A 26420-nucleotide genomic window follows, 5' to 3' on the forward strand; every position below is an offset into this window, starting at 1 on the left:
ACTCTTACATTTTCAAATATTTCTGTGTAATCATGCCCATGCTCCCTTGTTGGGACTGCTGTACCCATACCTCAGTGTTTCTCCAGTGCTTTGAACAGCTTTGAACACCTATTTCTGGAGTGAGGGGCAATGTCCTCTTATCTTTTGATACGGGGCTCTTGTGCTTTGAAGACACGCTGTCAGTACCTCTGCACAGCTCTACCCTGTCCAGCTGTGTGCCCTCTTCAAAATATCAGTTCTGCCACGTTTGCCTGGAGTGATTATTTGTGTGAGAAAAAAGCTACAAATGCTCACATCCCATTCTTTTCTGGCCGCTTGTTCCTGCACACAGAGGGCCAGGGCAACCCTGCTGCCATGTGATGCAAATGCTGGGAAGGTATTAGAAGCTGAGAATGCATTCTTCTGCTCTTCCCATTCCTTCAAACTACACAGACTACAGCCATGGAACCACTTATCTGCCTATATCTCTTGTGCTTTCTTAGACATCCTTAGATGGTCTAGAAAAATGTATTTTTAAGACGACTTACGTGACTGGGGATTTAGGATTTGGCAAAGCTTATACGAGCAGCAGGATTTGGGACCTGATTCTGCAGATACTCAGGGCATCTTACAAAGTGAGGAAAGAGGCAGCAGAGGCAAGGCTATATTTATCCTGGTAGGCAACACGAGGGACATGAAAACAATTGACCCCTTTGTTTCTATTTATCCCCAGTTTTGCAACCCTGCCAGGCCTAATTTAGCACCTGTACTCACCTTCCCTGAAGGCAGCGCAATCTCTTATTTGGCTCGAAACTCTTTTTCCAGAAACCTTTATGGCAGACCATCCAGGGAGAGATATCTTGGAGAATGGGTGTGCGAGCTGGGTTGTGTGGTTCTTTCATTTTCCTAATGCTCCGGGTGTATCTCGGGAGACGAACAGGCTGATTAATGCATTGTTCTCAAATGTCAAAAGGACTTCTGGGCACAAAGTGTCGCGTCCTTCAGAACCACCCAACTTCTGCAGAAAAAGGAGAGGTACAACCATGGGGAAAATGTCAAACTGGGATTGAATAGCTGTGAGCGTCATCGCCGATGGTAAACATGATTGCTTATTTGACCGGGGTAAAACGAATGCTAAAAATACAGGGTGCTCGTCCACTTCTCCCATTCAACACAGCTGCTGAGCCAGGGAGTTTTGTTGGCATTTGTAACACATCCTGTGTTAAAAAATAAAGAAATAAATAAAGCAGAGAACGTACAGTAGATGCATTTTACTGCCAGAGTGAAACTTCACAATCCTACCAGGGGATCTTTTTGTAATGTTTGTAATGTGCTGCTAACGTGCTTTAGCTGAGAAAAATGTCACTGCTGGGCTTTATTTTTAACAGACTTTTTTAACATCAATTAATGCAAGTAAATATAGTGAAGCAGAACTCACTTTTTATTTATATTTGGGTGAAAGCAGAGAGGGGATTTAAGGGAACAGCATGCATGAGCAGGGGGCCAGCAGAGGCAGAAAGGCAGTTCAATTGCACTCCAAACAATTCCACAGCAGAGAGATGGATTTTTTTTACAGATGTGAAAATGGAGATGGACACCAGACTTCCACTGGCTGCCACTGGGGCTGAGTAATCATGTTGCCTTGAAATGTATCATTCATGTTGAGTCTTAAAAAATACACTGCAAAATGTGCAATGTAAGTTATCCGACAGGAAAGACAGTATGCTCCACTAGCAGCAATCAGTTGACCCCTGCGTGCTTAATAATTTATCATAAGAGGTAAAATGCTCAGGTAGCTCTAAAAAGTGATATTTGTTAATTACTGTGTCAGCTTTGTAGGAATTGCACCATATTATATTTCCCTCCTGCTTGAAACCATTATACTTGTGTTGTTTTCTGTCTTGCTCATGTACCTTTAGCAGAAGTGTGTAACACGTGCAGGATTGTAGGCCAAGTCATAGCTTCTGGCACTGATCTGTTTTGTACCAGTGGGAAGACATGCCATTGCAAACCTTGGTAATGCAACATCCACTTCTTCAACGTAGGCCTTTCATGGTGTTAAAGGTGACAGCTACCTGTTATTTTCCAGGTATTGTTGACTTATCATGTGGGCAGATGCAGGCACAGAATGTGGGATTCAAAGATAACATACTATACCTGATGTAATATCATACCAACACAGTGAACTAAAGACAAAACAACAATTTTAGTTGAGAATTTTCCTGCCTGTGCCACTTTTTACTGAAACTGAGGTCTGGTTTATTTTCTGAGTAATGGCTGCTGTTTTCAGTGCATCAGCGAAGCCTCTTTTTGCTATAACTCACTTTGAACTTTTTTTCTCGCCTTCATAGCCAGGTTGTTGTAATTTTATCTTTTTTAGGGAGAGGAAGGGTGTGTCAGTTGCATATAGAAAATGTTGGAAAGAGAAAGGGGTTGGTAGCTGGCTTGCAAATATGGCTCTTGGTTCCACTGCCCCACCCCAGTTTGTTTGCTACTCTGTGGGTATTCTTTATCAACTATTATTTTGAGTTCTGATCTTTGGCTTCTGGTATTCAGCTGAACCACAGAGGCTGCCCACCTTTTCTGCTGTATAATTTTCAAGGATTTAACACAGCATTTTTTCTTCTTCTCCTCTGCCATTTCAGATGTGAAGTCTAGCGATCAGAGCAGACTGAACATGAACAAAATATGCTGCTTACTTTACTAAGTGTCACAGGATCAAAATCTGCATGCTTCACTCTCAGCAAAATACATTCCTGAATCTAACAGTGGTCTCTTGCTGGTCTGAGTAACACACAGCAGAGAAAATGGGTTTGCCTTCACTCTTCTCACCATCTCTCCCTTTCGCCCCCTGACTTCTAAAATACCACAATTATTCCAAATATGATTAGAGGACTGATACTCCTCCTTGATCATACTTTCTGCTGACAAAATCCTGACTAGTGTTAAATCTCTCCACCCACCTCCAGGTGTAATAAATTAAAAGTTGCTGCTTGAGCGAGGTGAAGGAGGCAGTGAAGGAGGATGGAGGATATATTTTAGCTGCTTTGCATTTTGGATGCTTGTTTTCCCTTTTCTTTTTGAAAGAAGATTGACAAGTGAGCATAATGTGACTGGCACCATCAGTGAGCACATAAACCCAGGGTGTTTGGTTTTAAACAGTGTCAAGCTTCAAACTAATGGCTCTCGGGCTTTCAAGAAGAAGAAAAGAGCAGGCAAGTTTAATGTATATATTCTGTTAAGAAATACATTTTGCTTTTAATATCATTAAGAGATTAATGCTGTTGCAAATAAAATCCTGTGGAGCTGGCTCTCATTATATGATCAGGGTATACTTCAATTTTAAAATAGCAGCTTAAATGAATCTGTTCAGAGCTGGGACAAATTGTCATAAAGTTAAGAAATCAAAAATTCACCCACAGCATCTTTGTAACTCCACAAGATAGCTGTAGGAATAAATACTCCATCACTTTCTTGCAGGCAATAATGTCTGGGATTGCTCTGCAAAGTGCATGCCTGTCTTCACTGACTGTCTTTTTTTCCTGACTAAATGTGAAAAAAACCTGGGTTCTCGAGTACTTTGCGTGTCTCCTTCCATGCTTCTTATTCTTGAACTGTGTCAGTACTGCACGTGGATAAATAAAATATCATCAAGAATGCTGATATCATCTTCCTTTTTCCCCTTTCCCTCCTCTAACTTATAATAATGTGGGGCAAAGGTCTACTTAACATAGCACAGTTACGATAGCTAGTACATTTGTATTTCTGCTATGATGAGAGGTCTGCTGTAGTGAGACTCATCCACTGTTGCTGCTTCTTCTCAGCAGTGTTAATTATTCTTCAGGCTCATGTAGCGTGTGTATGGAAACACAAAATAAGCGTTCAGGGAGTTGGATATTTTTGGGTTTATTTGTCGTGTCAGTGACACTTCCACTCTGACACAAACTCACAGCACAACACTCCTGATCTGTAATGAGGTTGTGTCCCATGACGTATATTAAAAGCACTAAACAGTCCCTTGCTCATTCACAATCCTCATTTATCTGAATTAATTTTGTGTCCCCCATTTCATTTGGGTAAATTAAGTTTCACAGTTTCACAATTTGATCACAAGTCTCACAATGTTCAGTGCTTCTTTTCTGACCTGAGCACGTGAAATGATGCTATTTGCATCAAAATCTCAGGCTTTGTTGGTTTAAAAATAAAAATAAAAATCTAACAACAACAAGAAGGACTTTTGTTGTTACAGGGAAGCCCTCTGAGAGATAACTGCCCCAACTTGAAGGCATGGGCAGCACTCCAGGCATACACTTGATGAAATCTCAAATTTTGAACCCATTCACGTGATTTTGTGGCTCTTGCATCAAGAATTTTGGTTTCAGTAGATGGTTAGACATCTTGTGTGTGCTTCACAGGGCTTGACTAGGTCAGCCTTGGATCGCATGGAGGAGCTGTACAGTTCCTTGGGCAGGGGAAGCACAGTTCTCCTGTGAATCTTAATGGTTCTCAGACATAATTGAATGGGGATTATGTCTCAGCTCCAGTCTTTAGCTATCTCAAAAGGGGATTTCTCCGAGATGTGTGACTGCTGCATAGCGAGTGGGTGGCCTGCACCATCCTGTGCACGCCTCCTGCCCCAGCTTGAAGATGGCCAGAGCCCAAAACCGGCCTTGGCAGCGTGGTGGAGCCCCGCCACTGCCCAGCGTGTCCCTGTGGAAAGGCTCACGCCAACCGAGGAGCGATTTCTGGTGGCAGGAGGAGAGGAAGTGTCACCCGCAGCTCTTGGCTGAGGAGCTGGGCATGGCTCGGTGAGCTGGCCCCGCAGCCAGGCGTGGGGCCACAGGAGCAGGCTGGGGGTGGGCAGCTTGGGGCCGGCTGCCGTTCACCTGCTGGGCCTGGAAGAGCTGAGGTGGCAGCGGCCGGAAATGTGTCAGCAGTGCGTCTCAGGGAGAAATGAAAGAGAGGGGCAGCTTGGCTTTTGCCCCAGCACCACAGGGAAAGAGGGATAAGGCAACAGGCAGCTTGGAAGAAGCTCAAACCCCTTGTCTTTCGACCCTCTCTGCTCTGCTCCTGCTAAGTGTGATCTGAGTCCTTCTCCCACTCTTTTCTTTTTCCCTACCTCTTATCTTTGAAGTGAACCGGCACGCACATACCCTGCACACAAAGAAAATGAAGTGGGCCTTTTGGAGACTATTTCAACAAATAGCAAACGTTGCCAACAAATGCAGTCTTGTAAGTTATTTATCAGAGTATGTCTTAGTAAAAGGATAAAGCCATATAGTGGTCAGCCAACTTTCTCTTGCTGTTACGATCGTGTTTGTCATATTGCATCTCAGATTTCCTCCGAGTCTTACAAGTGTTCTTTTTGTTTGTTTTTCAGTGATGTTAATCACCTCATAGTCATTTAATATCACGCTATCAACTCTTTAAGTTTTATCTAGAGAGGATATACACTGTTCTGACAGCCTATACATTTATTTTTCTCAAAATAGGGATGTATTTTTTTCCTCTGGTGATATGATTTGATGCCTTATAGTTGTAACCCGCTGTTCTTTTTAATTGCTTATTGGTATTAATTGTGTACTAGTAACGTTGGCTTGAGACAGTTGGCTGCAAAAATACATTTATCATTATTACCATTGGAGCTGTACTAAATTATCAAATCTCTGTCCTGAAATGATTGCTTTGCATTTTTACAGTGGAATTTAAGTAAGTGTTGAATCAAGACTTTCTTTTGCCTCTTTCTCTTCAACTAATTTTCATGCCCTTGTCCTGCTTCTGCTTGCCACCTCTTCTTCTCCATCACCTTTCCTTTGCAGCTTACCTCTCATCGTTCTTGTTGCTACAGTATCTTCCCCCTCCCCAACAAGCCCCTGTAAATTCCTTCATTTCTTGCATTTTTCTCTCCTTTGCCTGTCAATCACACATCTCTTTTCAGCCAACTTCTGTCTCTTCTCTGCTTGTTATTTTTCCTCTTTTTCCCTTATTATATGTTCATAACTTTTTTATCCCACTACTGAACATTCACTGGAGAGTGAACTTCTTTATTGCTAGAATAGTAGAAAACAGAATCCTTGCTTCAGTGAGGAAATAAGTTCGATGAGGAGTTGCAGTACGTTTGTTCAAGTGGCATGTAGAATTTTGTTTAAAAAGTAAAAAACAACAACCCACAAACCTGTTACCGAATGTAACAAAATGAGGAAAAATAACTAATTGGCTCTCATTATTCTCTTATCTGCAAACCGAAGAACTTTTAATATTGAAATCCCATCAGCTGTTTGTTCAGCTCAGTGTGAAATTTTAGTACCAGCAGAGAAAGTGGGAAGGAGAGTGGAGAAGGTTTCAAATGAAGTCTGGTCCTTTTTTGATATGTGAGCCCAAAGCTGCTTGCATGTGCTGTAAGCAAGATCAAACATAGAAACAAGGAAATTAAAATTGAGCTTTCTCATGGTTTCCTAAATAAAATAGCAAACTAAGTCAGATGAGTAATAAAAATAATAATCTATATTAAATGGAGCTTTATCATTATCATACATTTTTTGTACAAAGAGATGGGCCTTAGCTGCCAAAGCAGTTTGCTCGGGTGGAAAAAATCTAATTAAATGCCCAGTTATCAGCATAGACCTGAGGGTCTTAACAGCCTGAACCGCTTCATCCTCCATGGTTTTTCTGAGGGCTGAAAAGGGGGTGCTTGGGGAGGAGATGGAAGTTGAGAGAAAAGAAAGCAGAGTGTTGGTACACCCCTAAATAAGCTTAAGAACTGGATCATTAACCCAGCAACTGCTACTCATTTCAAAGTGTCCCTTAACTATATAAGAAGATACCAAATAATCTAAATACAAATGCATTTGGATTTGGACAAAAAATATCAATAGTAAGTAGCGTATTTAAAAATCCAGGAAAACACTGCTAGGTCTTCCTTCTAACAGTTGAAAATATCCAGTAATCCATGAAAACCCAATTTTATTTCATTCTTTCTTTTGTTTCTGTTTTCCTTATTTTTCTCTCCCTTGGTGGGTAGGATAAACAGCATTTCAGCACTTAGAGACTTTATCTTCCAGACATCTAATGGTTTCATGCCAAACAAAAAAGAAGGCAGCCCTGACCTTTTCTGTATACTCAGAACAGAAGAAATACCTGGTGAGAGTTGTTTACAAAACATAATTTCTACTGATGGTCCATTGTTGTCTAGAATTAATATTGAGGTTTAGGTTGTCTCCAAGCAGGAGATATTTTCCCGATAGCCCTAACTTTAGAGCATGTTGTGTTTAATTTATGCAACATGAAATAGCCTCTTCTAGTTCAACAACTTGTAAAACTTGTGTTTTCTTTGTGCAGTACTTAAAAGTAGATATTCCTGCTCTTCTACAGTTCCAAAAGTCTCAGATCATTGGGCACATACATATTATTGGGCACATAGATACTGAACAGCAAATAACAGAGAATGTTGGCTCTCCATCCAGAAAGCAAAAACTATACAGTGAACAGAAATTTTTAAACGGATTGAATAATGTGTTTTAAATTCTTCTGAGCAAATGTGTGACATTTTCATTTTTTTTTTCTTCCTCCATAGTTTGATTTAATTATTAATAGGTACTTTCCCAGGCAGATTTTGAGCCACTCAAATTGTAATTTTACTTTCCTGGAGAAGGTTTGGTCCATTTGGTCATTTTTGTTAGGAAAAAATAGAAACTTAGCTCAAAGAAGAAACACAAAAATCGGTCAGTCTTAATTCTGACACCGTGTTTGTAACAACGGGCAAAAGAAGCAGCATCTGATTCTTTATGCAGATGAATTTGAGAGTTTTCATTCTCTGTATGGTGTGCAGAAACAGGCATCTGGCAGCTCTGGAGTTTGGTTTCTTTATCTGTAAAGTGCAGGTAATAATCCGTATCTTGATGTGCACTATAAGGATGAAGGGTTCAACCTCATGCACTTTGGCAGAATTTAGTCCCATGAAAAGTCTGGAGAAGAGCCTCGTATGATAAGAGGCCCGCTCCCCTGCCTTGGTTGTGCCAGTGTTTGCAGGATTGGTCTCCAAGCTTTTAATCAGTGCTCACGGAGTGCTGTCTGAAAAGGAAAACATTGAACTGGATCATCTGTCTACAAAAAAATCTCATACCAGTCAGATTATTTCTGCCCGTTTAAATTCCTTTTTATACCCTATGGAAAAATTGTTTCCAAAATAAGCTGTATCACATGGGATTTTACTGCAGCGATCTAGTGTAACCTTGTAATGTGTATAGCTATGAGATGCAAGGCACACTTTTTTTGAACAAATTTTAATACCTTTTGGTGGTGCAGTTACAGACAAGGAGTAGCAAATTATGCATGTCCCATCAGCCGGTGAATAGCCCTGTTGCTGAATTCCTGAACTCTCTCCTGGTAGGCAGTTGCCCAGAAAATCCTGTTCTTTGATAGAGAGGGCATTTTCTCCATTTAAATCATTTTCACTTGAGCTGAAAACATGACAGTTATTAAGAAATAGATCCTGCCAGTTGCCCTTCATATATTTTAATCCAGCTTCACTATAGCTAGACAACTTGTGGTTTTATTGGAACATGCAAGACACGTGTGGTAAGAAGAGTTCACTTACAAGCAGCCAAAGTGAGTGCAACCAAGCAAAAAAAGTGAACAGTTGGTGAACTGAAATGCATCCCTTGCTTCAGACAAAAATACGGTGGAATGAAAGATGCAGTAGACTGGCTTTCCCTTAAGCAGATCTAATTTCAAAATCTGGCCCTGGAGAGATGAACTTTTGCTTTAATTGAGGAGGTGGATCCCAGCTCCTTGTCACTCCATCAGTCAGCACCCTTTGCTGTAGCTGTAACAGTGTGCTACAGAAGGCTGTCATGCTCATTCTTGATGTTTATACCAAGTCTTCCTATCTGCTGCTGCTGTTTGGGAACCTGTCCTCACCATCTTCTTCCTTTTATACTGGCACATTTGCAACAGACAGTGTGCCTACATAGAATCAGTCATTGCCTGTTCTCCACTTGCCATTTAGGAGGCTAACATTGGTGACTCTAAGGGTTTGGGATTGTTCCTTGCATCTTGTCCACTTCCGTCTTCTGGCTGAAGCAGATTTTTTTGACCAAAAATCATTTCTAGGTGAAAGAAGCAAGGAGGGAGGTGGTGTTTAGGTTACAACCAGTCATTACTTTATTATAGGATAAGAGTGAAGAGAGCAGGAGGAATTTATCAGCCCACGGACTCCAAAATTTGCCTTGAGCACTGCAGGAGAAACAAGGTTGTACTTCTGTCTTTCCACCCAATCCTCCATCCCATCCCAGTGGATACAATTGTTAGTCAAGACCTTAAAACCCCTGGTTTTCCATGACAGGTTCCTCTTGCGATTGCAAATTCCAGCCGTTGTCTTCTTCCTGCTGCAGTTTACAGCTGTGTGCTTTACCTGTAGTACATCCACTTCTTTATCTCTGTATTCCCGTGCTTTTCATGTCAGCTTCCAAAATTAGCACCACAATGGACGGCGTTTTTCATGAGGGGTTTGTGATCATGTTTGAGAAATTGAAAATGACAAAAGCACTGTTACAATCAGGGGGAAATTATGAACGTGGTCCTGGAGACTTCAGGACTGTTTCACTGCAGCTTCAAGCCTTCAAAGAAGTGTTGCATGTTCCCTATAGGTGAAGAAACTTGTCACTCAGACATTTGCCATGCAGAGACCCAAGTTTCCAGCAGGAATGAGGTTGTCTCTGGTGACATGTAGATGTTGATGCATGTGCTTATGGCCAGCAGAATTACAAAGATAATAACAAACCCAGCACTGCAAACCAGAAAGCAGAAACAACTGTATATCCTGCAAATGTAAAGTGTTGTATGGTGTGTTTTGTCCTTCCTTGCTTTTCAGTAGGAGATGTTGTAGCCAAGGGGTTAGCTGTAGTCTGTGGCATTCCTTCGTTACTCCTCAGATCTCTGCCTTATAAATGTGTGCTGCAAAATTAACTCAGGGAAGAGTGAAAGAAATACGAAGAAGGAGAAATAGGAGAAATTGGTTTAGGGGCATGGTTTGCTTGATAAAAAGAAAATGTGAGAAAGTACATGGAATGTGAAAGCTGTACGTGCTTCAGACTTGAAAAAATGCAGGGACTGCAGGCCATTTCATTCCTATGTTCAACGTGGAGGGCAGAGTTTACGCTGCTTTTTGTAGATGCTTTTAAGCATGGACTCAGCTTTGTGATGATTTACCAGGAGGGCATCATCATCTTTGGACCTTTGCGTATAGATTTCTGTAGAGTGAAAGAAAGAAGGACCCTCCTGGACAATCTCCAGGGTAAATAAGAGAAAGAGTTACTTATAAACTGTTACAAATTGGTACTCAGTAATGGCTGTAGTGTTGATCAGACAATATAAGAGGGCCCCCAGTGGTTACTGACTTAACAGCTGCATGTAAGTCAGCCACTGAACATTTGCTTGTAGCTGCTCTAGTTTTGTTTTTATTGAAGAGCAAGAAGCATAAACATGAGGCATGCAGTCTAAAGGCTGCTTTAAGGGTTTCGCTTGTTAAAAGTGTATATTAAAATGGCAGGGTCTTCCATAAAATGAGCAGGTTGTGCTTGTTGTTGCCAACAAAAGTGGGTCCAGGTCATCCAAAGCAGTATCTGGGGTGGTGCAGGTGGGGGTAGCTCACTGGCCCTACAGAAACATGGAAGCTGTGCAACAGGAGTGGCTGGTGCAAGTGCAAAGGATCCCCAAATCTGAATATATTCCTGGCATGAACACTGATTTTGTTTGCTTTTCTACCTGGTTATCAAGTTAGTGGCTGCACCTCAATTAAAATCTACTTATCCCCATCAAAACATTTAACATTTGTGCAAATATTAAGCATTTATATGAATATTAAATGCATTTATTTAGCAATGATTTTTGTTTACATTTTCCCACAATCTGAGTAAAAATTGCAAATGGAAAGTAATTTACTTATGCAGAAATTCTGCCTGCATCAAACTAAATTATCTACCAGCAGTGGATAAACCATCCTCATCAATCCTGTTGGGTCTTCACCATGTCCAAACTCATACCCTAGCTATGTAAGGGCAACAGTAAGCAGGAGTTCTATGCGGTACTGTGGGTACTTTGATCTTGCCTTTCTTATGGAATTCTTGGATCCATAATGTGAAGGACGTGCTGACTTGTTTTACGATGTACCACATCAGGGAATGCAGGGCACAGTTTTCTGTCAGATTTGGAAAAGTGCAGGCTTTATATTAAAGGTTCATTTCTTTTTCATCGTTCAGCCAACTCATTTGCACTGTAATGTACTTTCCTATTCCTCCTCCTGATAGTTGGTGCTTTCATACCTATTTTACAAACCATATTTTCAGTCTAATCCATACACCAGTTGTCTAGAATTCCATAGCGTTGCTTATTTCTTACCTATAACTCTTAATAAAATATAGGGCTGTGCCAACCTATTATATCCTTAATAGAATATTCTAATGGTTATTAAATCAATTGACTCTGAATTTCACTTTAATAAATGAGTCAGACAGTATTTTCCAATTACTGTCAGCCGCCACCTTTCCAAAGAGCAGATTATTTTGATTGAATTTTTTAAAGCTGCTCAGCACTTTTTTTTTTCCTTTCCCCTCCCCCCCCCCCCTTCCCCTCCCCACATAATGACAAAGAGCAGTAGCTCTTACTGCAGGGAAGGAGAGCCTCTTGGACTGTATCTGACACTCCTTTCCATTTCACATTTATCCCAAATGGAAACTGAAAATGAGACATTTCTCTGCTCCTTTATTTATTAATGGTATCATACTTTGCACTTTCATAGCATCCTATCAAACTGTTTGCTAAACATGAAGCGCGAGGCAGAGGTTGGCATGTAAACAGAGCCTTTTGCATTCTCTTTCCACAACTGGCACCCCTTTGCAAGAGCTGCCACACCCTGGCTCTTTCATGCCAGTAAGAGATAAAATGCTGGCCTTGCTTTTAAACTCTCTGTGGAGAGCAGAGCCTTTATTCCCTCATCCTTCTGCAGTGTTTGTGACCCAAACAAGCAGGCTTTTTTGCACCTGCACATGTATCTTCAGCCATTTCTTAGGCAGATCACAGTGATTCTGGAAGTCTTCCATGTACAGTAGCTAGTCCTGTGCTCTTCTCCAGCTCTTCTATCCCTCTAGTATTAAAAGTCTTAAGGGATACAAATTAGGTCAGCCTATTAAAGAAGAAATTAAAAATTAACACCTCCTCTTTAGAGATGGGTACTCTGAGAAACACAGGCTGTGTTGTCGTGCCGAAGGTGGTGAGAGTAAGTCAGTGTCAGAGGTTGCAATGGACGCCAACACTCCTGGCTCCTGTGCCAGTACTGTAACCTTATCTGTCTCTTGAATTTAAATGATGCTGGTGTCACATTCCTGAGTGCAAGAACTGGAACCTTGCCCTTTGTTCCGAGGAAGCAGCGCAAAGCAAGTAAAGTGCAAAAATGGGTGAAAGAAAGAGTGAGGGGAGGGGGTTAAAATTCCCTGAGCAGTGAAACTTAGGAGAAAAATGGTTCTATTAGTTATACAAATGTGGTCATATTTTAAATGTGGTCTTTAGAGCTAGCAGAATAAAAACATTTTATTTTTAAGAGAAAGCTTAGATTCTGCACAAATGGATGTCTCTTGCCTGGGGAAGTTTCCTATCTGCCCCAGGCGAGTGGGTGAGGGGATTTTTCAAACTCTGTTTGTAAGTCAGATTTGCAACATAGGGTAATCAAAGTGGTTTTGATGTTTGTGACCAGGAGATCACCTCACGTCTGTGTGGTACAGGAAACACAATAGGGCCACATTTAATGGGGTTCAGTTCTTCTTGAACAAGTATAAGTGCTGCGTGCCTAAAATTAGTTTTGCTTCGGCATCAGGAGTGCGTGCCTTTCTTCCTACTTTTTCCTCATTAGGCAGGGTAAAAGGAAGAAAGGGAAAAAAAAAAAAGCCTTTTCTCTCTTCTGTAGCTCCTTATAAAAATGTGTCTTTTTAGGAAGTCTTTCTCCCCTGAAATGTTTGAAGAAATCCCTGTTCAATGTTCCCATGCTCTAGGATGATTAGTGTGGTTCATTTACACTTTGCCAACAGTAACTCTGTGATTTGAGAATTGGCATCGATTATCTTCACCTTGACATGTGGAAGATCCTGAGATGGAGCTCCCTTTGTCCTAATTGCTTTGGCTGTGTGTATCAGCACAAACAGTTTGATGAAGAAACTTCACCCTGCAGGCTTTCTCACCCACAATTATCCTTTTCTGGGGACTTTCACTGTCCTCAGAACTGTTTTGTAATGACCGTGACAAGGATTTGGGCATAGAAGAAATGATCCGATTATGTGGCACTCTATAGGTCTCTTATAGATCATTGTCTATAAGTTCAGGAAAGAGGTTCAGAGGAAGTTGTGTGTAGTTTGTTGAGTCTTTATCCTCTTTTCAGTATGCTCAGTTCTTCAGCTTGCTCACAGATGTGGGTTGCCTGCTTGGAGATTATGGTGTACAGTCTGCCTCACTGAATATGACTGTCTCTCTTAGACATACAGACTGCTGTATGTCAGATCTTTTCCCTCGTGCATCCTTTCGTAGTGCTTGTGTGGGCCAAGCTTACTTTTGCTCAGCAGTAGCAAAAACAAGGGATGCCAAAAGGCTTTGTCAGTGATAGTGGAGAACACAAAATCCCAGGCAATTCTTGAGAATCTGCTGAAACATTCCCTGATAAGGAAATAGTTAGCAGATATTTGATACATATTTGCTAATTTATCTCTTAACACGTTATGAGAGATGTTGCCTACCCAGTGTATCCCCTGTAGTTCAGAATACGTTTGGCCAGTATGACAGTCTGGATGAAACATGTCCATCAGCAGCCTGACATCCCCTGCCTCCGTATCCAGAGAGGCTGTGGTGGCAAAACAGCAGAGATTGTCCTGAGCCTTTGTCCAGGTTGGTACTGAAGGCTGTTTTCATTGAGTCCAGCTGGAAATCAGTACATGTTCATGTGGGCTGGGAGTCAGAAGCCTTGAGTGTGATGTTGGTACCAAACCACAACATCACCAGGGCCTTTTTTCAGATGACTCCTAAGTAACAAGCATCACAGAATCATAGAATCAATCGTAGAAAGGTCTGGGTTGAAAAGGACAAAGATGGTCGTATTATTTCAACCCCCCCTGCTATGTGCAGGATCACCAGCCACTAGACCAGGCTGCCCAGAGCCACATCCAGCCTGGCATTGAATGTCTCCAGGGATGGGGTGTCAGCAGGCCTAGAGAACTGCTGTGTGTGGTATGGAGCATTGCACCCATGCACATGTGCTTTCCCACATACACAGTAGCAAGCATTAGCCATTGCAGCTACTGGTCACCATAGGTTGTAGGGCGGAAGTGGGCAGCCTTCTGAGGTGTTTGGGCAGGCAGCATGCTCACCTATGTGGCTCCTTTTCATCTGAGAGCTGGTGGTGTGGCACTGGTCACCCTGTGTATCCTTCCTGTTCAAACCCTGCCTTTACCTGCACATCAATGCCACTGGTGTTGCACATGGGTGATGTACAGAAGGACCTTTCCTGAGCCACGCTGTGAGAATTGAGGCCTCTGCAGCAGGGCTGGAAACCACCACTCACCTAGCAACTGTTTCTAAGTAGGACACAGCCGCTGAGCGGCCTGCAGGTCCTGCAGCACCCTCAGGAAGGGACCTGGCGGTGAGGCACGGGGCTTCCCAGCACAATGGGAGGAAATGCAGGAATGGGCAGCAGGAGGTGGGAGCCACGTGGCATTGACAGGAAAGCTGTGTCAGGAAACACGTGGGGACTTCCTGGAGCTGGTGTATGGGGAAAATGCAAATAGCACGATTTGTCAGAAAGGGAGCTGGGAAATCCTGACGTTTGCAAAAGGTTTTGTATGTGCCCACAAGACTGGGATAGTGGAGGAGGGGTGATGCAGGGGTGAAAAATACCTCCCCTCCCATGACCCACTGCTGTCAGCCAGAGCGGCAGAAGCGTGCACTTGGAGTTTCCTGCTTGTGGCTTGTGGAGTGCTGTGTGAGCAACGTTCAATTCCTGCACTGCTTTGGAAGTGTTCTTGTTTGTGATTGAATGCTTCCTCTAAGAGATGCTACTTCTGGTTCTATTCATCGTTTCCTACTGATCTCTAAGGCTCTGCTTTCCTATCTAGTGGCAATTGTTTCTGAAGAAGCTGTATTTTAATGCCCAGTTAAATTCCTACATGCTGAAACCTTGCAGATAAACACTTTAGCAGCTCTGGATGCTGAGGGGCATCCAGTTTCCTGAGCTGAGCAAAACAAAAAGCTCATTCCGTTCATAGATCATGTATGACATGCTCTTTTGTAAGGCCCGTAGTGATTTTCACTTCTACTCTCATTTTTCCCACAGATGAAGGACTGAACCACGAATGCAAGCTCTGCAATCAGACGTTTGACTCTCCTGCCAAACTCCAGTGCCACCTGATAGAGCACAGCTTTGAAGGCATGGGGGGCACCTTCAAATGTCCGGTGTGCTTTACAGGTAGGAGGCGATCGCTGCTTGTCTCAATCCTGCCTCTTCTGCGCCTGTGCAGAACTCCCACGTATGATTTTGTTATAATGTTTCGTGTGTTGGCTTTAGGTCAATTTGTGCTCATTAGTAATGTTAACTAGAAACCATTCAGAAAACTGAGCTTCTTGGGAGGGCAAGCATCCATCTATAAGAACGGCATTTCAATCTCTTCAGTTAGAACTGCTGAGTTTTTTACGATTACAGAAATTATAATCTGTTACCTTCCATGATGTCACACTCACCATCTTCACGCTCCAAACTTGCTGGCATTAAAACTGCCCATAAATTTGTACTTTAAAGCTATGCACGTTTCATTTAAAATGACACATCTCAAAGCAGAACTGCTAGATGTAGCCTTCACAGCAGTGTTCTCTGAATGAGTAGGAGAGTCCACTTGTGTTTGTTGGCTTCTGGTGAGAGGAAACGCCCTTGTATTGTGCTTTAGAAAGCAAAACATGCTGTCTTGCCACAAGTCAAGTTCTGCTCTCCCCTGACATAGGTTCAAGCACAAAATAGTCCTCCCCAAGTCAGTGGTGTTATTCGATAGTAAAACCCAAGTGAGAAAATAACTTGACCCAGTACGGCCATAATGAGGAGCTGCAGTGTTTGGGCCATAATGAGGAGCAGAAAAATGCTGTTGTTGGAAATGAAAACACATTAAAAGGATGCCTATGGAGCTGTGCATTTTTTAAGGACTTCTTAATAGGACATTTTATAAAACAATAACCTAAAACGTAAGTCTTAATATGTAGCTTACGTGCATAATTTTTCTTTACAAGAAGAAAATCAAAGATGATCACAAACGTGACAAAACACACTTTGAGTATTCTCTCATCAATGGCATGCTAATTCTGGAAGCCATTCAAAGTTTTTGTTCCCCATTAATGGAAGTGAAGGATTTTCACTGATAGACAAACAGAACCTCTGATAAATTCATTTTACTCTTCTTTGTTTGGCAGCTCCCCTTCCAATACAACCTAAGTACATGCTACAGAGGAAAATGAAAATTGCATTCTTTGTCTCTCAGAATGAGTGATCATTAATGAATATTGCCTCAACTGTGTTGAGTTTCCACACATTTCTACAGGTTATAAAATTTTTTTAAAATGTGTAGTTCATCTTCATTGCGCCACTTATATCAGTGATGTCTGGGCCTGGATAGTACAGCTGTAACCAGTTTGCCTATCCAGCATCTGCATACAATATTTCTTTCAGTGTGGCATTTTTTTAGTTTTATTACTGATCCTGCAATTTTTTTTTCCCTCTTGCCTTTGCATACATGCTATGAAGTGATCTTTTTTTAGCATGACACCATGGGTCTTAGATTTCCAAGTTTGGGGAAATTGTAAAGGCAATATAAAAACTTGCATCTGTAAGGAGTTCCCATTGACAATTCTCCACGTGAGCTAGATTCCTGATAAAAGTAATCCTTTAATGTTTGAGCCAGTAGCCTTGTAAGATGTGTTAAAGAGTATGGAGATAAGTCGATTCCAGTCTGTGTGGATCACTTTTTCCTTTTAGTTGATGGGGTAAATAGGTACTGCGCATTAACCATAAACAATTGTGTTTTATTAGCAATATGCTATTAAATTATTTCAGCGCGTCTTGCTAGAATATTAACAAGAAATGAAAATCCCCGATATTAGTTTTATATGGAAAATGGAATCTGAGTCCCTTTTTTCAGTGTAATGAGAAATGTGATTAAAATGTATGACTCAGAACAACAATATTCTGATATTTTTTTTTTGTTGCCTTGCAATTAGAATAATTTTAATGATTAGGAGTGGAGTCAAAGTCAAGTGCCAGCATCTTTAATAAATCCTTTCCCTGCCTATACAGATTAATATTGTAGATGCAAACTTTTTTAGGTCACAGTGCACCAGGCATCCATCAGAAGTCAGTGCTGCCAACCCAAACACTGCCTCTGGCATATACAATTTAATTATTAATAGTATGTCTCCTAGGTAAACTGTTACACAGTCTTAGGGCCTTGTTTTGTAGTCATTAAAATTGAACATGTTTATATTATTGAAACCCTTGCATTCAGTGTGTAGGCAGAGTTGATCTTAAAGTATCCAAAGAGAATTTACCTGCAGTTCTGTTTCACATTTATAGACATTGCCCCAGTGTAGCTGTGGGATATAATTTTTAGCATTAACACATTTAAATACAGAGCTGATTGTTGGCTTTAACTTTAGGCAAACGCAGTAAACAGGACTTTGGAACCTATGCTTTTCAAACCTGCTGGTTGCTAGGAAATAAGTTTGTATGTGTTCAATCAAAGTTCAGTAAGCATGAAGAAATAATTCTGAAGAGAAAATGGCATTTTTATATGTTTAAATGTAAACTTCACTCGTTGTCCTGCTAGGGTCTCCTTTTGCTTCCTTCTTTTAAATTTCTTCGGAAGCCAGACATCTGTTTCAATCCATTTAAAATGAAAAAGGATCACGCTTCACAGTTAAATAGAGTTTGTTGGTACCCTTTATAGCAGCGGCATAATGTGAAATTAGAGTATGCCAGCTTAATTTTACCTCTTGGAATTGCGGAGCGTTAGTGGGAACTTGTTTATAAAAAATGCTTCACTTGCTATGTGAAATAATGAAAAACTCGTTGTTTGTCTATTATTTTAGTGTTTGTCCAAGCAAACAAGTTGCAGCAGCACATTTTCTCAGCCCATGGACAAGAGGACAAGATCTATGACTGCACACAGTGTCCACAGAAGTTCTTCTTCCAAACAGAGCTGCAGGTACACACTTGCTACCTGGGGGTTATAATAGCATTGTGTATTTGATAGCTGAGTTCGTAGATTTGCTTGCCATGACCTCCTCTGATACTTCTTCATCACTAGGATGGGAATGAAGGAAGGATAAGGGAAATGGTAGATAATTCAACTCCCATGGCTTCAGAAAGCTGCTGGCAGAAAACCACTGTTACAGACCTGAAGTCTGGGAGCCACCTTTGGATTTTTTCTTTGTATATCATTGCATCTCAAGATACAATTGAAGAGTGAGGAATTGCCATCGTATTTTGAAATGGGAAATAGTGTATTCTTCTGCCACAAAACCTAACCACTGATGTGACAGTGCAGGAATGGGAGGGAAAAAGAGACAGAATTTATCTTCATTTACCTACTGGCCAAACCAATTTCCCATAAATCCCAACTTAGTGGGAAGAAAATACATATATACAGTCAAACAAGTGTTACCTGTCTCGTTGTCTGCTGTTTGTTTGACCCGGGATATGATTATAGTAGATTATTAATGAGAACAAAAGAAGAGAGAGAAGACAGTAAATGCCAGAAAAGATCTGAAAACAAATTTGGGTGAAGGAGTTATTTACTCCATATTAGTACCTGAAGTAGCTTGTTTTGTGAGGAGAGGTGATGCTGCATATTCCTGATGCGGTAGTGTATTTTGAGACAGCAGCAGAAAATTGTTCCTAAATTATTTTAGTTCATATTTACATATTAAATTCGGTTAACAGAGGAAAAGATTTCAGATGATCTGTAGAGACGGAGCAAGGAAAAGTATTTGTACTGTTTACACAGTAAGCAGCCCTTCCTCTGCCACCTGCCATGTGATTTTTATATGGAATTAAATAATTTTTTGACACTCAAGTATTTTTCAGTAGTTTTTAATAGCAGAGCCCACATTTTGAAGTCCTTTGACTGGGTAGGATGTTCACAACTAATTTTGCTTTGCCCGAGAGCTGTATTTTATCTCATCAGCAGAGGCTGATGAGACACATGCATCCATATGCTCATTTAATATTTCAATTACTGAATGTTTTACATACTGAAAACCCAATACAAATATTTGGTATGATGATTATGAGATACCTCTTTGAAGAAAAAGGAAAATAAAAGAATTTAAGCTGTGCATCAATTCATCATGTAAGAAATCAGAATTTGTGTCAATTGTATTGTATTTTTCGTTTTTTAATAATCCATATTTATGCATAGGAGCAATATGGAAGAAAGCCTTTTTGATAGCCTTCCTTACTCTCTGTGTTGCTGCAGGTCATGTGGAGCATCATATCTGTGGCACTTCAAAGTGCCTCTGCTGTAACTTTTTTAATAAATTCAAACCTGTTTCATTTACTGTCTGTACCAGGTGTTAGTGCAAGCTCTGACCCAAGGTGAGAGAAGACAAAGAAAAGATAATGTTAAATGTTTAAGGGAAAAAAAATAGTCATTCGTAGTGGTGGACAGGAAGATAGAAAACTGAGTTTTGAAGTCAGAAAATGGTCTGGGTTGTATAGATAGCTATTGTGTTTGTGGGAAGTAGAAATTGAGTGAAATGAGAGAAGGTCAGAAACTCGTTCTGTTATATTTGTTTTAACCACAGCATGGGGTTTTTTTGAATCATTTTCTTTGCCTTCTTTCAGTCAATATTTTTGGTGTTGGTTTGGTTTTTTGGGGGGGTTTTGTTCTTGTTGCTGCTATTTTTTGCAGGGTTGCTTTGCAAAGTATCCCCAGTGTGGTGAAACTTCTTCAGAAAGAAAATATTAAAATGTTTTTGTCTTAGTAATTCCCGCAAATTCCATTGTTCATCACTGATAAATCAAAATGCAGAAGTGTAGAGAAGTAGAGAGATGAACAGTGTCTGAAAAGACAAAGGAGAGATTGCTAGGGAAAACAAACTAAAAGGAAAAAAACGACAAAAAATAGTAAGATGGTGCAAGTGTGCAAAAGAAAACTGTGAAAAGAAACAGGAACAAGAGAATAGAAATGAGTCTTAACAGCAGAATTTACCTTGGGTTTTAAAAGAAGCAGAGTAAGTAACTGGATTTTGAAGATGCAAAATACACAGAGATGCACACGTAATAGTGGCACATAAGATCACCTCCTTGTTTATCTGTCTCCGTAAATATGATCTCATTTCAAAACACATAGGGTTCCAAGCAGCTGCCTCCTGGCTTTTTTACTATAATAAAAACACATGTTTTTCCACTCAAAATTCAACCCTGCTGAAGACTCAGGGCAAGATTTTGCTGCCTAGTTCATTAAAACTTCAGTGTTAACTGGAGCACCTGGTTTTCTAGTGAAGGGCACAAAAGGATCTCCCCACAGAGAGACAAATTATGCTCTACGTTGGCTAGGTGACAATCAGTGTGTTGGTTGTTCCATCCTGCAGAAGGCTCTTAATAGACCATATCTCCATACCCTTAGAGACAGCTTCTCCCTGGCTTATCTACATTGGCAAAAATTGAAAGGTATTCATTTTCTTATTCACTTAGTTCATTATGTTCATTATTTTAATCAACTTGGGTAGCCCCACCCCAGTTGAGAACACATTATATTTTTTAAAATGTCATTCCATGATGCCATTCACATTTGCTAGGATCACTTGCTCGCTGCGTTTGCCTCCAATTCACCCTGGATGGTGAAAGAGCAGCAAAGCACATAGGCAGAGCTGTAGGTACTGACTTTAGGAATCTGTTTTTACTGAAAATACATTGATCTTAAGATCTCATTTAAAACCTCTTCTAGGAAGCACTGCTTTGTTCAGGCTATCTACCAGCTGAAGCAGTGGAATCTTTGGCAACTAGCCTCCGGCTTATGTTTCTCTATCCTTTTGCATTACCGTGGCTTGTGTTGGGGCTTGCAGCATAACAGTGTATTTATGCCCTCTAACAGGAGCAGTTTCTTGCTTTTAATTTAAACATGCATCTGAAGTGCATCTCCCATGCATGAGAGATGCTAATCGTCTCAGATTAGAAACCATGGACAGCACTCCATGGCTGTAGGGCAGAATAAGAACAAGACAGAGCAGAACAGAACACAATAGCGTTGGAGTCCTATCTTTGTGTATAGTACCGATAATCAAAAGGAATGAATTCAGGGGTACAGAAAAGAAATGTGTTATAATGATGCTTGACTTGGTTTTGGCCCAGTGTGACTCTTTACCTTCTTTGCTTTTTATTTTCTGACTCCTGTTTCTGGAAAAGCAGGCTATAGGAAAATAAAAATCCCTACTTACTACACTCATCTCACCTCAGGGAAGTTACTATCTCCTCACTACCAATCTTCACAAAAACAAAAACAAACAAACAAACAGAACACAAAAGCCACCATAAAAAACTATCACTCTTTTTAGAGATTTCCATGACTTTATTCCAGACCTTTGTTAGGAACACAAGAAAAACTCATAGTTCCAAGTTTTGGTGAGAACAGAGAATAAATGTCCAGCCTGAAAATCAAGCCTGCAATGCATTAGTCAGTCTTTAAATTAAAATAATTAGATTTTATATGAATTTACATTTTGCTTTACCATCTTCTAAAGGCTTGTGCAAACTGTTCCAAACAGAAGTGTTTATAAACAAGATGATAATTAATGTATTTTGTTATACTGATTCTTAGACTGTTTGAGGTGGGTGCTATAATGTTCAAAAAGCAGCAACAGACTAACTCTGCATTCCAAAGAGTTTACACCCAAACTGGTGAAGAATAGCAGGAGAAACAAAGGTGTAGAGGGGTATAGTGACTGATGCAGTACATGCATCAGTTTGGTGGCCAAGATGAGACCAGAAACCTGGTGTCCTGAGCCTATATTACTGCTATCTACCTCTCTAGTCTCTCTCTAATTGCAAATTTAATTAGTAAAACGTGCATTTCTCAGAGAAAACAAAGAAACTAATTTTAATCATTTCCAAATCTCACTCTTTTCCCACATTTACCACTCCTAAATGGCTTTGTGCTCCATGGCTGTTGAGCTGGCTTTAATTTTTTTTTTCTTTTCTTTTCTTTTTTTTTTTTTTGAGATTATACTATCTCAGTAGAAAGGAAGCAAGCAGAATTTTTTTTTAATAATAGAACTGTATGCTTTCAGAGTGTTCTTATGCTCTTCATACTATTTGGAATTTTCATACTTACATGTGCTCTCCATCTATATAGAGTAAATATACGTATTTACACTAATGAAGTTAATTTGAAAAAGCGTGTCCTTAAAAATATTTGTTCTTTAGAATGGAACACTTTCAATAAGACTTGCTTCATATTTAAGGGCTTTTCAGAAATAGAGTCCTAGAAAAAAAAAAAAAAAAAAACAACTTGTAATGATATTTAAAATCAGAAGTATATCAGATATTGTATAAGGAAGCAGCAAGGTATGTGTTCTTACAGAGTGCCTGGATGTCTCCAAGAAGTTGAAATTCTCATTTTGAATACCTGAAGCATGACCATAGAGCTTTCTATACTGATAAACAATTTTCTTCACCCATTATCTGTTCTACTGAACTTTTAATTAATAAGGAAATAAAGAAGCCTATAACTAATTTAATGTAATGTTGAATTTTCAGTAAGTCATGATAAAGTCATTCACACCTACTAAAACTCCTTTTCCTGTTGTCATGCTTTTTTCCAGTTCTTATTTCTTTTGCTTTAGTCTTCAGACTTAAGTGTTTGAATGGATGTAAGTGCTTCCCTTGTGCCTGATGAGAAGTAGCCACTCTGTCCTATTTCCAGCCCCAAAATTCCTTCCATAGCCAACACAGCATAACTCAGTGTTTATAGGGAGTCATGAGATGCTCTTGTGATGTATTATGGTTCAGAGTTAATTAGTTCATTTTAGATTTTTTTTTGTGTTGCTGGGTCAGAGAGGTAACAATGCTTAGTAGTAATGCAGCATAATTGTTTGGGATCAGTGTTGTATCAGGGATGCTAGTTAGTTCTGAATATGATACCACCCAAGACTACATGGCCTCCCAAGACCATTTTGCCCAGTACAAAAACTGTTTCTTTTTTAAGTGAAGTAGAGCATTTACTTAACGTTTAACTAATAACTAGTTATCCATGGGGGTAATTAATTGTCCCCACTTCACAGACATAAAAACTAGAGCAAGAAATAATTGTATCAGCAGTTACTTCCCATCCTGTTGGAAAGGGATCTGGCTTCAGTGACTTATACCCTTGCTACTTCCCATCTGGAGTCCATCAGCACAGAATACCTGGCACAAAGCCAGTAGGCTTTGCCTGTAGGACATTCCAGCCAATGCAGAGAGCTGCCACACTGTTCCTCAGCAGCAAAGAAGACCTGTTCTCTTGGTGCCTCTCTACACTGCCTGCCTACATGTTTATCCAGTTGTGCTCTAAGACTTGGTCCTTAGTATTTTTGTTGGCCTCGGTCCAGTGCATCTCTGAGATCATCTGAAAAGCTCTTCCCGTTTGGCAGCTGACTGACAGCCTTGCTTAGTGAGTGTTATTATCAAAGAGCTGAAGCTTACTTTGCACAGGAGCTAGAACCTTCCTGTATGCTGGCCCAGGAATGCAAAAGAGACTCCACCACAGCTAAGTATTACCATGAATGTCCTCAGCTTATGCTTTCAAGAGTCTATAGGTCTCTATAGGTCATCTATAGGTGCCAAAGGCTCCTTTCTCTCATATAAATATGTACCTGAATGCAGATTTCTGAACCTCCCCCAAAACCCCAATACACAACAGAGCTCCTTCCAAACTGAAATACACAGTTCCTTCCCGAGGGAGAGGATGAAAGAAAGAATGAAGCACTCATAGCAGATGTTATTTTTGTTGTTTAAAACAGCAGGAGAACATTCTCAGCTCCTGTTGCAAGCAGCTGAGAGTGGAACTTACATGAACCAGAGCAAGGTAAAGGCAGCATAGGAGAGCATCCAGAAGTTTTAGATAACTTTATGTGTATCCCTCTCTGGATGTCCAGGTTGAACTGTCATGTTCCATGGCTAGCAATGTTGAAACTAATTTTCCAGTCTTTACCTCTTTTCTTTAATAGTTACATTTTCTGAACACCTCTGCATTGTAAAATGCTCCCAAAGATCTCAACGTTTTGAAACAGCTTTAAAATACCTTTGACCTGAGCTGAATCAGAACTCTAGCAAACTCTAGGCTATTGAAAAAAATAGGAATCTTGATTGAGACCACTACTGGAAACAGTAGCAGAGCTGTGATTCAAAACCTATATTCTGTCATACTTGTGGGGGGCAGCTGAAGAAAATCGGTACTAAAACTGGGCTGGGTTTGCCTCCTTGTGTCAGAGGCTTTCTGGAGGCCAGCAGACGGATTGTTATGGGAATAGCACCAGCCATAGCAGCAATGGCACCACTACCTCCAGGTAGGAATTGTTTTTCCAATGACCCCAAGAGGTTTGAGTCTGTGAATGTGTAGGTCCCAACAGTAAGTCTTGCATGACAAAAGGGAAGGCATGAATTATTTATACTCTTTACACAAAAACAGGGATAAAACTTTCAAACCTGCAGGTGAAGTTACATTTTCAAGAATGTTTTCTTCACAAGGAAAAGGCCTCAAAACATTTTTTTAAGTGAAATTGGAGATTAGCTCTGGCATTTCTAGGTCCCCAAACTCTTAGGGTGAAGAGTGGAACAGAGATGCTGGCTTTCTAGGCCCCAAAGGCCAGGAGCCAGCAGGGAATAACTTTGCCAGCTCTTCTTAAACAGAAACCTACCTGGAATCCAATTAACAATCAAGGCTTTAGGCCAACATTTTTAAACTCAGTGGCCTATTTCTGAGAGGGTGCTGAGCACCTCCAGCTGCAGTTAAGGTCAGTGCAAGGAATTGGTGCTGAGTGCATCAGGAAATCAGGTCAAAAATGCCTGAAGATAGCAACCTTGTTAAAAGCGTGGGTGCTGTGCAGCAACAGCCACCTTTTAAGGTTTCTGCAAAACACTTTTAATGCCTAAATACAGGCAACCAGTTTCAGTGATGTTGGCCTTAGTCTTTAGCAGGTTGCTTTTGTCAGAGCAGATGCCTGGGAGTCAGGAGAGCTGGATTCAGTTGCGATGTCTGGTACTAACTTGCTCCACTTAACCGTGCATCCTCTTCATCTAGTGGGGGAGGATGATGATAACAGTATGCGTGCCAGAGATACTAAGAATGTAATTAATGCTTATGTTTTGAGGGAACTAGATAGAGAGAGCTGCATGTATTACAAGTATTACCAGTTTGAGTGCTATTTTTTCCTAAGCCCTTACAGTGCTTTCTGTTTCACAGAAAACGTGTATGTTAGCATGCAGCAGTGTGTGCACGTAGGGTGCACACATGCATGTGATTGTATCAACTGCATTTTATTTCTCTAAAATAAGCCCCCAAAAAAAGAGTCCCTGGAAATTCTCAAAACCCTATCAGATAAAGTTTATCTCTACGTCTTCCAAGATTTAAAACATCCAGGTTTGTATTCCTGAGACTTCTTTCTCACTAGAAGGGAGAATTACTTCCTTTGCAAATTTTCTCAAAAATGTAATGAAGTGTGGGGGGAGGCACTTGAGCATTAGCTCACTAAGGACATACCTTCAAAGTGTTTCCCCTACAAGTCTTTTACTTCAAGGACAAAGTTGAAATGCCAAAAAAAAAAAAAAAAAAAGACCAAACCAAACAACAAAAAAAAAACAATTTTGAATTTCCTTCCAGCAGCCACTTCCCCCCTGGAGATCCAGGAGTGTTACAGCCATATTAGGTTTTTCATACGGTAATTCTTTTCCAAATAAGAAATTTCCAGGTTTGGAGCTGGTGAGTTCACTGGCCTTTGATTGGCCTATTCAAATGTAAACACTCTTTGTGAGTAGTTCATTAATCCGTGAATATTTACAGCACAGTGCAAAGACCACCAAGTCCCAAGTGACAGAGTTTTATAGGGACCATTTTGATTTAACTAAATAGTGATTGACAGTGGTGATGAGCTGGGTATTACTGGCTCTTACTAGTCTGCACATTCTCCATATACTTGTAAATCTACACCTACAATCAACCTTTGACACTTTCTGTGCTGTTTCCTGTAAATAAGCAGGAAACAATGAGTTCACATCTCCTGTACATTCCTCAAAAGGATCTTCCTCAAATTTCTAGAACAACTAAATCACAATTATAATCCGTGTTTCTAGATACTTAGATGATATTATTTATTAAATTACAGAATTAATTGAC

General features: G+C 40.4%; 1 protein-coding gene across 8 annotated transcripts in view; it reads left to right on the top strand.

Annotated features, from left to right (window-relative positions):
* The window catches only part of ZNF521 (zinc finger protein 521), a 231554-nt gene that overhangs the window by 185125 nt on the left and 20009 nt on the right, over positions 1 to 26420 (top strand). For all 8 annotated transcript variants that reach the window (XM_048938682.1, XM_048938674.1, XM_048938677.1 and 5 more), the window contains 2 exons: positions 15347 to 15478; positions 18139 to 18254. In XM_048938682.1, coding sequence (XP_048794639.1) covers positions 15347 to 15478; positions 18139 to 18254 — 248 coding nt within the window. The remainder of the gene's footprint in view (positions 1 to 15346; positions 15479 to 18138; positions 18255 to 26420) is intronic.

This window comes from Lagopus muta, chromosome 3 (assembly GCF_023343835.1).
Source record: "Lagopus muta isolate bLagMut1 chromosome 3, bLagMut1 primary, whole genome shotgun sequence".
Lineage (NCBI taxonomy): Eukaryota > Metazoa > Chordata > Aves > Galliformes > Phasianidae > Lagopus > Lagopus muta.